The sequence below is a fragment of the Propithecus coquereli genome, unplaced genomic scaffold (assembly GCF_000956105.1).
Source record: "Propithecus coquereli isolate 6110/MARCELLA unplaced genomic scaffold, Pcoq_1.0 Scaffold84, whole genome shotgun sequence".
Lineage (NCBI taxonomy): Eukaryota > Metazoa > Chordata > Mammalia > Primates > Indriidae > Propithecus > Propithecus coquereli.
Window position 1 is genome coordinate 2,032,807 of NW_012154618.1, and position 15,563 is coordinate 2,048,369.

The 15,563-nt window shown below is 40.6% G+C and overlaps 1 protein-coding gene across 3 annotated transcripts in view; it reads left to right on the forward strand.

Moving 5' to 3' along the window:
- ABLIM1 (actin binding LIM protein 1) overlaps window positions 1-15,563 on the forward strand; it is a 221,275-nt gene that overhangs the window by 182,929 nt on the left and 22,783 nt on the right. For all 3 annotated transcript variants that reach the window (XM_012663914.1, XM_012663916.1, XM_012663915.1), the window contains 4 exons: window positions 509-586; window positions 1,300-1,455; window positions 4,749-4,784; window positions 6,482-6,611. In XM_012663914.1, the coding sequence (XP_012519368.1) occupies window positions 509-586; window positions 1,300-1,455; window positions 4,749-4,784; window positions 6,482-6,611 (400 nt within the window). The remainder of the gene's footprint in view (window positions 1-508; window positions 587-1,299; window positions 1,456-4,748; window positions 4,785-6,481; window positions 6,612-15,563) is intronic.

Consider the following 15,563-nt stretch of genomic DNA (forward strand, 5'->3'; position numbering starts at 1 on the left):
TCCCAAGCCCCTGGGAGCTTTGGTTTTATTCTGCGTGAACACTGAAGCCATACGCAGAATAGTGACAATCTAAATTATGTTCTTAAAAGATCTCCCTAGCCAGTGTGTGCCAAGTGGATTTGCAGAAGTCACAGGTGAGAGGAAGCCCCCAAGGGAGGCCATTGCCATGACCCACATGAGCAGAGGGAATGGCTGGGGCTGGGCTTGTGGCAGTGGGGAGAGAGAAATGGACGACCTTGAGGTGTGGGCCAAGGTAGGACCAGAAGTTCTCGCAGGGAACAAGGAAGAGAAAGGGACCGAGAAAGACCCCCCAGTGCACTTTTCAAAGCTGGATTGCACAAGCAGTTTTCATTCACCATTCTTTCTAGGCTGTATTTCCCCTTATCAACAATGGTCACAAACCTTTCCTTTTTAACTAGCTTAGTGTTTAGTGAAGCTTAAGGGCCCAGACCAGACTGGATTCCGAAGCCATGCTCTGAAATCTTACAAGTCACTCTTTATCTTACAGCCCACCAGGACTTCCTCCGAAAGTATTTATTCTAGACCAGGCTCCAGTATCCCTGGCTCCCCAGGTCATACTATCTATGTAAGTATCTACTTCTGGAAGCGACACTTCTGGGGCAGGTAAGTTAGGGATTGTAATAGCAGAATGGAGAATCCAAAACAGAAGCTATTAATAATTCAAAATGATTTCTATTTCTGTTATGAGATCAGTCTTCTCAATCATATTTTCCTTTGGGTAATTAAATTTGTATGCGCCCATCAACGGAGTGATCAAAAGATGACTTGTGAAATGTAGTACTGTGATGCAGGACTTAGAAAAATTATTGCTCTTAACTTCCATAGAGGTATTTGGGGATTAATTATATATTTTATAATAGGCTGATACTGAGTCTGAGTGTTTTTAAATTCTGCCCCAAAGATATTTGAATACTTAGATTATTAAATATGCAGTTCATGTTGTTAGCTACACAGGAGGATTATGTGACCATCTGTTTGAGTTTTTCCTTCTCTGTAATAAATTTAGGAAATTATCCTTAAGGTTTGCATATTTCTCTATCTAATGAATTCTACACAGATTTTTTTTCCTAAGCTTTCATTGACTTTTTAAAAAAACATGATTGATACATGGTGTAAATGGGCAACTTTCTAAAGAGTATAATCATGCTAAGCGAGGTGTTTTGGTTTTTGTTTATTTTTAAAGTCTTCATTTTTAAACAAAATAGGAAATGTACTAACTATAGTTTCCCAAAGAAATGAGACTACAGAGTAATTTTTCTTTCTGGTTAACTTTGCCAGGCAAAAGTAGACAATGAAATCCTGGATTACAAGGATTTAGCAGCCATTCCCAAGGTCAAGGCCATTTATGATATTGAACGTCCAGATCTCATTACCTATGAGCACTTCTACTCTTCGGGCTATGATGACAAACAGGAGAGACAAAGCCTTGGAGAGGTAATAAATTCCTGGTGGCTGCGAGTTGGATGACAATCTACCTTCTCTTTTATCACATTTATAACAACTACTGTTTGGAGTTCAAGTAAATCAGATGGTCTTTGTCTGCCTACTATTTGCAGATTTCTATAACAGGTGCTTTGAGGTATTCAAAAGCCGGTCACATGATCCCTGCTCTCAGGGAGGTCAGACCGACCGCACGTAAAACAACAGTGAATGATGACTAAGCACCAGCGTGCTGGGTGGAAGCTGAAGTTGCGTGTGTGGCGGTGGGTGTTCTGTGAGCTGGGCACACAGGCATGAGGGAGGGAGGGTCTTCTGGAGGTCTTGGTCTTAAGAGAAGCTTCTAGCATATTCATGGGTTCATGAAAAGAGAGAACATACCCCCTACATTTTGGTAGCTGCAGTTTTCAACATCTTAAGGTAGTTAGAATGTGCTCGAAAAGAAAAACAGAATGGGGCAACAGTGTAGCACAGTGGTATGAGCCAGGGTCCTGGAATCGAATTACCTGGTCTCAACCCAGGGTCTCCACATGCTGGTTGTGTGACTTTGGCCACGTGACAGCCATTCTCATCCTGATGACTCCTCATCTGTGGAACATAGGATAATGATAGCATCTGCCTCATAAGTGTTAGTGGGGATTAAATTAACTATGTAAAGCAATTATTATAGCACAGGCCAGACTTGTGGTCAGTGTTCAGCATGTGGCAGCTACTCCCACTGTTGTTACCTGTCCTCTTGCAGCTTATTCACACGCCGCCAGCAGACCCAGACCACTGCAGGACCAGGGCCTCTCAGCCCTTTGGGGTCCTCCCCTCTCCCATCCCACTCCAGGGCTGGAGGTTCTCTCTGCGGCTCCCTGTTCCCCTGGCCTATTCAGCTCAGCCTAATTTTTCCCCTTTTATTTTTTAAATTGGAATCATCTATAGACTGATTTGAGTCTACTCAGATTCTACCCAAGTAGTGGACTGAACTCCGCCATTCTACCAAGTGAAAACAGAAGGCGAACAACCTGTAGCATCATCCAGTGCTTTGGGGTCTCAAATGAGTTGAAGAAAAGGCATGAAAATGTGGGGATTCTGTTTAACTTGTTCTCACTTACATAGATAATATTTATTTTATGATTACAATTATATTTATATAATAATTATATATTCCTTTTATTTTCTAATCTGAGTTTTATCGCAGAGCATAGCTCTGCGTTGAAACGGTCCACTGGGCAGGAAGTGACATCCATTTTCATATAGTGCCACCTAGTGGTTGCTCGGCTGTAGCTGCATCTCGGCCTCTCAAAGGCAGGTTGATTGGCCTAGGTTGTTCAGTGGCCAGTGAACCGAGAGGGTTTCATAGCGCTTAAAGGGGCGGGGAAGGTTCCTGAACAAAGTACATAGGGATAGTCTCAGAACAAGTGTATGAAAATTTACTGATGTTTAAGTCATACAAGCGGCAACGGGGGTGTGAATTTTTTAAATGGTATTTTGGGGTCAGGGTGGATGTGTGTGTGTGTGTCTGTCTGTCTGCCTGCCTGCCTGCCTGCCTGCACATGCTTCTTAGCAGCTCCATCTTGGGCAGCAAAACATCAAGCACTGAAGAGTTTGGACTTTGAGGTGAAAATTTCTGCATTTAAAACCAGACTCTGATATTTACTATCGGTATCACTTTGGGGAAATGACATACCTTAGTCTCCTTATCTGTACACTCAAGATAGAGAACAGTAACACCTACCTTAGAGGCTTTCTCTAAGGATAAGTTGATATATTTGAATTAGAAGAGTCTTTGGCACATAATAAGTGCTCATCAAAAATGCCAGCAGTATCAGCAAGGTCCTGCCATAGCCTGGGGTGAGGTCCTGTGGTTTTCTCTATGCATGGAAGATGCGCCTTGGATCAGAAATCAGATATATTAGCAAACTCTTCCCCGATACGTGGATTTTGCAACTGTGAAAACTTTACAAGCTATTGTGTTATTTATCCCATTAGTTTTTAACTCTTCTTTTACAGAATCCGTATACATATTGCCATTTTAGGAACATTGCAATAGTAAACTTAAAACCCTGTGTAACCATTGGTGCCTCCAGAGCCCTGCTAGTGGTGCAGGGGCAAACCTGGACTCTGCCCCCAAGGAGCCCGGCTTTACCAAACCTGGATGCCCTAGAGACAGGCTGTAGCTGCAGATGAGACCATGGGCTTGAGGAAGCTTGGGGAGGGCGAGAGAGTCCGCCAGCTTATTGTAAATGGGGGGGAAAGGGCAAATTCTAAAACTGAGAAATCCGCCCCGCTGTGTTCTCCAGAATGCTCTGGAGAGCATTTCATTTCATGTCTTTGTGAAAGCTTTTTGCATTTTAATTGTAAACATTTCATTTGTTCATTCAGAAAATATTCGTTGAGCGCCTAATATGTTCCAGGAGCTGCTCGCATTCACCTTTGTGAATGAACAGTCCTTGCCCCTAATGGAACTTGCGGTGTCATGTGGGAGACAGACAGTAGAAAACAGATCCGTAATATAATTTCACAGAGTGGTGGAGCTATGAGGGAGAATGAAGCAGAGGAAGGAGAAAGTATGTCAGGGGCTGGGTTGCTCCTTTAAGTAGGAGGGTCACGGAGGTACTGTGTGACAGTGGGTTTGAGCAGAGACCTCACTGTAGGTGGAGGTGAGCCCTGCGGGTATCTGGATAAAAAAGCACTGGTGGCAGAGGAGACAGCACGTGCAAAGGCCCTGAGGTGAGAGAGGGCTTGGCCTATTGATGGCCCCCAGGAAGCCTGTGTGCCTGGAAGGATGCAAGCTGGAGGGTGTTGTTGGGGAGGCGGCCAGGGCAGGATGCCACATGCCTGGTCATCACAGTCCTCTTTACAGTGACTGCTGTGGTTGTAATTTAGTCAATAAGCGTGTTTACAAAATCCTATGTTTCAGTAGATTACGTGATTCATCATAGTAAAATGAACATAGTTTGAATACGTAGGGGAAATATCTCCAGTTTGTCTGGCTTAATCACCTAACACACACATATCACAAAGCATCACAATGTATCTATTATATTAAAACCACGGTTCTTAGGCAGAGATGTGCACCAGAGTCTCCTAGGAACTTTGTCAGAGTTTTCCCATGTGAGCCCCACTAAAGCAGCCTTACTAAATTTAGCAGCCTTACTAAATCCAGGTCGGGGGGTGGACAAGGGGTGCTGGCCTGTGTATTTTGGATAATGTTTCCAGGGGATTCTGATAAGCAAATTCTCATTAAAACTGGTGAAGAGTTAACAAACGTTGTGACTTTAAATTCTCTCTTATTCTTCTAGTCTCCAAGGACTTTGTCTCCTACTCCATCAGCAGAAGTAAGTACCATTTTTGACCATTTGAGTGGGTGGAATTTGAGAGTTGCTAGAATTTTTTGAAAAAGGACATAACACAAAAAAACAGAAAAACTGCACGTGAAGTTATGATGGATGTGGTGATTCCTTACGTGTACAAGAGGACCGCAAGACACAGCAGTAAATTTCTTGTAAAGTGGAGACTAGGAAGTAAAAATGGCTTCATACTGATCTGAGTCTGCACCTCTAAGTGGCTGAAAAGTGTCTGTCTGCAGGGACCGAAGCCGCTTGTCCCAATATGGGGGTCTCTGCCCTCGTCTATAATTAATTGATCTGAATCCTAATGTACTGGCCCTTACCGAAACAGCCAGCAGTGGCCATAGTGTGTTCCACATGCAGAACCGTCTTCATAGGCGGTCACTCTGTTTTGTCTAAAATTAATCATCTGGCCTTAAAGCCAAGCAACTTTCTGGATATTCTTTATAAAATTGGACTGATGGGAGGGAATCTCTGTAATTCGAGACAGTAAAAATCCTATAGTATTTTCATGGTTTGTGCCTGAGTGCAATGATTCATTAATTTCCACTAGTATTCTGATAATTTACAACTGAAATTATGAAGAATTGTATTATTGACCAGTTTCAAGGTTGGAGCACATTATTTGGGGGCTTTTTGTTTTGCTGCTGCTGTCGTTTAATTTACTGTGATAGCCAACCAGGATCAAGCCATTTGCTCTCAAATTCCACAAAGCTGTGGTTACTGAGGTTTTAATTTAGTCATCATCATGCATTCTTTCAGACTTTTTATTGTGCTAGTAGAAACTTCATAGGACAACACATTCCTAAAATGTAAAATATTCTTTGTACTCTTCCAGCTCTTTTAGCAGTTTTATATTGTGTCTGTGTATGTGTGGATTTTTTGTCCTTGTTACCTAGTATAACCTTTTCTAGGTTTGGATGTAGGTGACATATTAGTGGTGGTATCATATTACAATGAATTGATACGTTGTGATTTCTTAATTATGCCCCAATTTCTTGAGCATGTAATACAAATTTTTGCCTTTATGAGTGACAGTATTATAAAAATCTTTGGTAAATTATTCCTTTTAAAGATCATTTTTAATTATTTTCTTGGTGTATGTTCCCCAAGGTGAGAAGTTAGAGGCCCAACGTGTTCTCCAGGAGAATCAACTTAAAATGTCACCAGATCAGTGTTATAGACAGTGTGAGTTGGTGGTCAGAGCAAGGTGTGAACTTCAAGTCAGGAGGCTGGTTCCAAAGTGGGCTCTGCCTGTACTAGTTACTCACCTACACACTTGCTTGGACTCTTGTTTCTACCTTAATGGGGAAGGGAGGTGATGCCTTTCCTTACTGCTAAGCAGATCTGATAGGTAGGCAAACGCACCTTGTAAAACTGAAAAGCACAGTATCAACATGGTCACAGGAATTATTACCTCTTATCCCATAGCTCTATCTCTACTGGAGTTGATAATTTTACATCTTAAAATTTTAATAAGTGCAAAGACTGTGGGTTTTGACCAAAACACATTGGCTACAGAATGTGCATTCGCATACATGTTTATGGAATTGGTCCTAAAAATATTTACATGAACAGGTAGACAGGATAGTTCCTTGGCAGCGTTCGTGGAACTTGGTTCCACTCGGAAATGATAATAATCTAAATGTGCTTTGTGTTCATGCTTTCTCAAACTCTGTTTCCAGGGGTACCAAGACGTTCGGGATCGGATGATCCACCGGTCCACAAGCCAGGGCTCCATCAACTCCCCCGTGTACAGCCGCCACAGTTACACTCCGACCACGTCGCGCTCTCCCCAGCACTTCCACAGACCTGGTAAGGCTCGCTGCTCCTGGGATGCACTCTCTGTGATACGCCATAGCTGTGTGTGACTTTTCCCCCATCCTTGATAATGTATTGAAAAATCTCTGCTAAATATTTCTACCGCTCTCCCAGAACAAAATGAAAGCTGGTATCCAACTATATTTTGTTATATCTTTTGTTGAAATATCATTTTATGGCTATGTTCATTATAATTTATTAAATAATTGCATTTAATAAATGCACTTTGACAGTGCACTACTGGAAGCAAGGGAGTTCTTTTTTATTTTTTTAGAGTTGATGAAAATCTCATCACTTTGAGACTTAAAATGAAGATCGCTAAAAAAAAATTCAGATGTGCTTTCTAGGCATATAAACATCATCTGAAATCAGTATTAGCCATTTCTTAACAGGTTTATTATGTTTCCCTTCTCCAGGCACACGGTGTTAGTAAGCATGCTTGCTTATTAACACATGGACTGCCACTCTAGAAAAAAATTTTTTCTCCTGGGGCCATGACATTTTATTAAAATGATCCTCTCTAGTTTTTATTTTTTATTGTCTTCTGTATGTGAGTTATATGCAATGTAATCCACGTTTTTAGAATTAAATTGTCAATTATAACAATAAGAACATCAACAAGATCTTCAGGAATCAACTGCAGGGGTTTGCTTCACAAAGCCCCAGGGTCAAAACTAGTCTGAGTTAAGTACAACTCACATGGCGGTCAATGTGTTAAGCACCTTCTAGAAAGAGGCCTCAGGGTTGTGCTCGATAACTTTTGAGATCCCTTCCCACCCCTAAGATTTTGAATCAGACTTGGAAAACATAAAAACATCAGGGATGTCCTACAATAGAGAAGACCACATAGTAGGGGATGTTAGTGGACCTTCATCTGCAGAGAATTTAGTCCCTGTGGCTGTAAGTGGGTGTCTCACATACGTAGTAGGAGAAGAATGGAGATCTCAGCACAGATCTAAGATTCCCTGACAAATAGATTCTCAAGGAAGATTTTGGCCTCTAAACAGACTTGGTGGTGATGATGCACATCTGTGAAGACTTCATTTTAAGCTGCTTGCTTCTGGACAGGTTGATGAGAACAAACGCAATCATATGCTAACTTGTTTCGTAAAATGTCCAAGAAATAAAACCAAAGGAAATTAATAGAACATAAAAAAGCTTCGATCTACTCTTTAAAACTACAGATTTAACACTTGTAGAGAATTGAAACTATTTGATCCTTCAATAATGTATAATTTTCTCTAGGCTTATAAATATTACTCAGTATTTATTGAAATATGGTAAATGAAAGTTTTCCAGAAATGTCTGTCTGTCTTTTTTTATGTACCTCTATATTCATTTTATTCATGCCCTGGACATGGGTCTTGATTGAAGCCCTTGTCTGTCCGTGTGATAAGAAATCCTTTATGCCCCCACCCTGCATGTGTACATATGCTGAGGTCAAATATGCAGAGGTCACCAGCCGTGGTGTTTTCAGATGCGGCATGGGGTTACGGGGTAACCATTGTCCCAGAGAAAGTTTTCATATGTTCCAATTACGGCTCTGAAGCCAGTAGGCTTTAGAACATTCTTCTCTCTTTTTACGATATACTATATATATACATGATATTAATACCAATTTTTAGACTTTATAATTATTGTTTTGAGCTCTACCCTTCTAAAGTCAAGCTGGTGGGATTCTGATAACATACTTGTGATCCACATGGAACCCCCCAAAGTACCCACTCCCTAAGCTGTAGATAGATGCCAGATGATGATGTCAGTCCCCACGGTCTGGGTTTGGTTGTAACCTCCTCTGAGATAACTGAGTTTCCAGCCTCCCAGTGCGATCGCTGCACAGTTCTCAAGATCATATGTAACTCTTTGCCACACAGGGAACACAAACAGGTTTTCCGTCTACGTGGGCAAAATAAAATTAAACTTCCAGTGGGATAAATTTAAAGCTTAAAAAATAATCTCGCCCTATAAGTACTTCTTTTCGAGTTTCTTGAAATGATTGTCATTTTTTTTTAAACATATGTTTCAGAGGGTTCTGTTTTGTTGCTTTTTAAAAACAGCGATTGTTGAGTCCAAATGATGTGCCCGGTACTGGCCCAACGGTATCTGGCATCATCCTGACAGAGAACATCCTGGTGACTATTCCTCTCACCAAAGCCATTTGTTCTCAGAGAGTGACGGGCACCCACCTGGACCTATTTGCAAATTCTCCCCACTTCGCCTAACCCTTAGCAGGTGCATTCTTAACCCTTTTTCCTTCCTCCTTTTCCAGACTGCTGATTAACGTTCTTTATCCCCCCTGCCTTGGAACAATGGCACTTTCCCTGCTCCTGTGTTAATTTCTGTTCTTCTTTTCTGTTTCCACTGTGCCCTGCCCCTGACTCCTTGCCGCACAGAGCTTTTGTCTCCTGGTGTGCAGAGGTTGTCCAACCCGCGCACCAGCAGCCTCAGCCCCACACACAGCGACTCCCGCCCCAACCCCCCCTTCCGACACCACTTCATTCCCCATATCAAAGGTAAGGAGGCAGGCTTCTCCACGCAGCACCCTGCATAGTGGAGATTTATTAGCACCCTGGGAAGGCTAATAAGGCGCATCTCCAAGAGTTAGCAGCGAGCTTTGGACCTCTCAGCATGCCTGTGTGTGTCATAACCATCCCCAGGGGTTGTCTTAGAACTGGCATAGAATCTCTCCTTCGGAGAAATATGCCATTTCTAAGGGCTCTCGATGAAGAAACAGGAAGTATATTTAAGACCATAACATTTATTACCTGCCACTTCAAAAAGTGTATATATTATTATTTTGTTTTTGTATGTGTCAAAAACAAGATATAATATATAATTGGGGCATTTTCCTGGGTATAATATATGTTATGTCTCAGCAAAACACAACAGTAGTTAGTAACAAATACCCAAAAGTTTTCTTGATGGGGAAGAGCCGTTTAACTGCATTAACATGTTTGGGCAGCATAAAAAGCTCTACCGGAACGTAACAGATTTCTCTCTTTGAGCCACCTCTGGGAGCGATCCTCTTTTGATGTGTCCTAACTCCCTCCCGTGTGATGGAAGAGAGAAGCTCTGCTTTTTGTTTTCTTTTCCTGCCCTGCTCCCTTATGGCATTCCTGCTGTTTCTGTCGTCATTGACGATGCTTCTGTAGCAGTCCTCAGCTGGGGCTGTCCATGTCGGGGGAGTCAAGAACCTGGGAGAGGCTATGAAGGGGCCGTGATTTGAAATAAGTACGAGCTCCCAGAGGGATGCTAACTTTTCCCCTAGTCTTGACTTGAAGCAAATTAACCAACAAAAATAGCTAAAGGAGGGAGGAGGAGGTGAGCACAGATGTCATCATGAATTTTCAAACAGTCCTAAAGGATTCGAACCATGTGTTCCAAGTGCTCACATCACTGCTGCTTCCACGCGGGGCCTCAGTGTTGTTCATCGAATTTCTGTTGTCACTCTACCCAAACTTTTCTTCTTTTTGCTCTGATTTTTGAGCACCTGAGTCCTAAAAGGTAGTTGTACTACACTTATGAGCGTTCAGTTATTTCATAAATTTGCTATTTCAGCATTTTTCTGTTTTGAAAATCATACTGCTGACATGCTTATTGAAGACATACGCCATTTGCCGTTAGCAAATTTTTCAGTAGTTGTAGCACTTTCTAAAATTTTCGACAGATTATTTAAAATTATTATTGCTAATTAGTATCCTGGGGAAAATTTTTTATTAACCAAATGTCAAGTTGATACTTCAGAAAAAGTTTAGAAAATCATAAAGAAATTATTTTTAAAAAACTTCAATTGTGTATATTTTAAAGAGACCTTAATACAGCAGCCCTTGGCCCAATGAAGATTTTGGTTATTTCTAATATTCAAGAGAAAACACATTTTTGATTCGTTAAAATGTGATCTTCCTCCTTTGGTTATTATATGCTTCATCTTTCAGAGAGACACTTTATGTAGAAATAAAAATGTCGTGGGCCCTGTCAACTGACACAAAGTTTGTACAAACAACACATCACCAAATGTCAGTGACTAACAGTATGTTGTGGGTGGCCATGAGGAGAGATGGAAAGCTTGTGGACGCTGGAATCTCGGGCTTGAATGTGAGCTCCGTCACTTGCTAGCTGTGTGACCTTGGGCTGCTTATGTATTCTTTCGAGTGTCACTTGCCTCATCTAGAAAGCAGGAAGGATGAAGCTGCTGTCCTTGGTCACTGGGATGTGTGAGGTGAAGTGTCGTGGTGTGTGGTACCTCGGTCAGCGCGGTGCCTCCAGGTCTCCTTTGACTCCACCGTTCCATTTGCTTTTCAGAACATCCCTGAGAAGAAGCTCTGGGGGGGCCCAAGAAGCGGGGGCCTGGTTAAGGATCTTCCCCGGGGTTCACAGCCCTGCTGTGGCAGCACCCGGACCAGACTCTAGGCCTTCTCCTCCCTGGAAATGTCGTTCATGTTAGTTAGGAGCATGTGTTTTAGCATAAATATTCGTGAGGTATAATTTTTAAAGCAAACTTTTATTTTCTACCTCTTTTTAACTTGAAAATTGTATTCTTATTAAGGCTAAGACAAAGAAATACTCTCAATCATTTAAATTACAAAGTTAATTTTTTACTTTTCAATAGTAATATCAAATGGTTATGACAATTATACTACTGTGTGCCTAAATGGCACTTTATTAAAAATGTAAATACACGTATTTTTTCTCTTTTCAGTCTGAATTTGAAGTTTTTGAAGTGGTCAAATATTCTGGGTTTAAATTCTAAAATTTTCAGCATTAGGCCAAAAGTCATTAGAGTGACTCTGAACTTAAAAAACGTAGTCTCTCTCCCATTTTGTTTTTACTAGACATATACCTGTGTTCATAGGAAATAGTCTATATACTTCAGATACAATATATAATGGACATAATAGTATATGCTTTTAAATCAGATGAGCTTTTTGCTAACTTAAAAAAAAATCATGGAGAATTTATACCTTAAAAATATTGCTTTAAAAGCCTAATATATTTGGCTAAATAATGATTCTCCAAGGAATTACTTTTGACAAATATGTATCCATTTAATGGCTTTTTAACTTGGAAATTTCAGAACAGAGGGAACCTATGGCCACTTGAGAAACACATCCAAGATATCTTTAATATAAAGCAACATCTCCCAGGGTTTTTCTGTAGTCCTTCATTTGCTCTTGAAGCTTGTCTTGTGATCTTGGAGGAGCTGTTTTTTAAAATGAATGTGAGCTGGAGAGCTTAACCCAAGGTAGGATGTTCATCTCAGAAGCAGGGAGGGCCTTGCCACTCTGGCAGTGAGAAGCCCAGCCTCCCATTGTGCAGTCCACTTCCTGGTCTTTGTTTCTGATGCATGTGGCCCAGGCGCAGGGGTTCACTGAGCTGAGGATGCCTGCATGGCTGTAAAGCTGGGATGCATGTCACAGACTATCTCTCTACTTCATTGGCTCCTCTACCCATTTTCCATAACATCCGTCTTGTTTGGGGATGTGTTTTTATTTCTGTTCTCTGAGATTCCTTACAGCCTCATTCTATATTAGCATGTCGTTGGGCCATTTGGACAACTTTATGCCTAGAGATTTGGAGAAACCATTTTCACTTTGTTTTGGGCTTTGTGCAGTGTTTGCCACATTTCTCTTCCTTCCCCTTTGAAATACGGCTAGACATTACATTCTGTGTCCATGAAGCGTAAATTCGATTTGTGAGCAGGAGGGCTACGTATATTAAGTCTCTTTGAAAGGAATCTTTCTTGTTTTGCCAGAAATATGGATTGCTATGATGCAAACATATATATATGTTTGGCACTTGCTGAAGGAAACTGTAACTCCTATTGACATTTTAGACAAGCACCAGCAATCTTGAAACTGTCTCAAAATTCTGGATGCTGCCAGCTTATCTTAAGGTCCCCTTAAGATATTTATTTATATTTTGAAATCTAAGCACTTAGCATCCAAAAAGCTATACCATGTTCCAGCAGGTTCCTACAGCAGAACTGTGCACCCCCGTTTCTAGCCATTTATCTTAGAATTAATCACTCAGTCTCTCATGGTTCCAAAAAGGAGAATCAAAGTGAAGACAAACCATGTGAATTTGTTATGTATGGTAAAAATCCTCCCAATGAATGTTCTCCCAAGAACTAAAAAACTGGCTTTTTAGGCTGACAGGAAAGGAGCTAAAAATGATAAAGGCCAAGAAATATAAATACAAATATAAATATGGTAGCTTCTCATCACAATAGCTAAGATCACTAACAACTTAGGGTGGCCCAATCTGAGGACTTATTTAAAAGAACAAAATAGTTTTGAGAGTGATATATATGCTATCATATGAGATGTATATGCTAGTATATTACTTTTATACAATATCTGTTCAGGCATGGTGGCTCAGACATGTAATCCTAGCGCTTTGGGAGGCTGAAGCAGGAGGACCACGTGAGGCCAGGAGTTTGAGACTAGCCTGGGCAACATAGCAAGACCCCTATCTCTATAAAAATAAAAAAAACTGTTTAGGAAAAAAATTTTTAAGTCATATTTTGGGCTGATAGATGATGATAATAATACCTTCCAAATATGATATTCCACCTGATGCATTTTACATTACTTTGTCTAAGTAATGAACCAAGCACAAAACCTCTTAGGGTCCTCTTCAGTTATTTCCTTTGAGGTTGGGTTGAAAGGCATGTAAAGGTAGAGTGTATAAGTTGGAAAAGAGAATAGTCCTCTTCCTGAAAATTTTTCTTTTCCTTTTAAAAATGCCAAAAATGTGTCATGCTTTTGGTATTTCAAGGGCTAAGAATTTGGCACCTAGCAACGTTGTCTATTCCCAGACCTTATTCCCCAATAAGCCATTGTGATGTGTGAAAATCATATTGTGACAAATCACAGAGATGGGTGCGTTGCTGGATCTCTCTTTACCTGGGGTTTTAAAATGTCTTAATGGGAAGTTTTAAATGATTATAGAGTTACATTACTTACAAAGAGCTGAATACATTAGCATTTTTTTCTTTATTAAACAACTAGAGAGGTCAATAGTTGCTAAAAACATACAGCCAAATAAAGAACCACACCCCTCTGGTGACAGCATTAAGCCAGAATTCCCCCGGTGGGAATTCAGACAGCCGCTCGCTCCACAGCCTCTGAGAGGCTTCAACCGTATCCAAGAAGTGATGGGCTTCTCCTGCCACTGGCCAGCAGAGGATCTAGAAAGATTTTAATACTTGGACAAATGTCTAATTCTAAAAACCTTCAACCTTCATGTCCTGCATATGCAGATAGTTTCGTGTGTGCATAATACTGGCTAATAATTATCGAAACAGATTTAATGGAGTTTCATCTGGGCGGGCATTATAACCAAAACCTGTGGGAACTTTCCCTGAAACATCTGATGTTCTTCAAGGACAGCAGAGTTCAAGGTGAAGGAACAAGGGCAGGCAGCCAGTGCTCAGGAGACCCAGGAAGAGCCTTCAAAAGACAACCTGAAATAAAGCAAGGACGTGGAGACCCGTTAGACGTTCTTTTGAGAAAGGACCACAAGCATTATTCCGTTTTTCAGTTGTAGATTGCTCTTGTTAATGATTTCTAATGTCCATAGGATTAAAGAATTTTTCTTAAGCGAAACAATTAAATTGGAGTTATCCAAGATCAACTCCAATGGGAAAGTTATAAAAGGGGCGCTATTGTGATCTCATTGCTGTATACAGTGGGTCCTCCCTTACTGTCGTCGACAGGTTCTTGGAAACTGTGACTTTAAGCAAAACGACGGTTAACAAAACCAATTTTTTCCTCATCAACATTATTGAAAAATGATGTTATTCAAGGACCTGCTGTAGGTCATTTCACTTAACACCGAAGTTTCCAAGAACCTATCGGCATTAAGTGAGGACTTACCTGCCCTAGCAGCTGGCTTCCTTTAATTAAGAGATCAGAGAAAGAAGATGGTTAATCCTGCAGGGCACTTGCTAAATTAGGCCAGCAAATAGCTGTGGAATTAATTAGTTGGCCTACTTCAGTCATTCAATCACAGACATTTATTAAGCACTGACTCCTGGCGAGGCAACCCACTGAGCACTGGTGGTGATGAATGAAAACACTGTTTCCTTCTAGATGCAAACCGTCATCTTCCCTCCCCTGCTTTCTTCTACCTGTGCTTTTTATACTCATTCTTTTCAGGCATGAACTTTTCTTTAGGAGAGTGATGGTAAATGAGATAACATTTTTGTAAATTAGCTTGCTAATAGATCAGTCGTTTGAGGTGAAGTTTCAGAATTTTTAGAAGCTAATATCTGACTTAAGTAATAAAGTCAACATTGTAACATATTTAGAGCTGGATGGTAAACTGACTCTTCAGGAGAAAAGACAGAAGTTTCAGAAAACCAGTAACCAAAAGCCTGGAATCTAAATTTGACTCAGTAAGAAACCTAGAGCCCTATTTGGAATATCTTACTGCCCATGTAGTACAGGACTGTACTCTGGTTACTTACAAATATACATATCGAGAAATTAAAATTCTATTCAACATGTTTTAAAATCTAACAATTGGCATCTTTCATATTTTGCTGGCCAGATATAGGACAATTTGACCTGAAGAAACTGGCTAGAGCTCTATTTTCTGATGATCTATGATTTATTTAAAATTATTAGCATTAATAGGTAAATAAACTGGACTTTGTCAAAATTAAGAACTTTTGGGCTTCAAAGGACATCATCAAAAAAGTGAAAAGACAACCTACAGAACAGGAGAAAATATTGACAAATCATGTATTTGATAAGCAACTTGAACCCAGAATATATAAAGAACTCTTATAACTCAATAATAAAAGTAATTAGCATTACTATAATCTTTTGATATTCTGACATCTTCTGGTGTATTCTTGGGACAAGATGTTTGCCCCTGTGTAGGGTAGGAGGACAATTTAGGCCAGTAACTAATCTCTTTCCAATTTTGCACAAGCGTCAG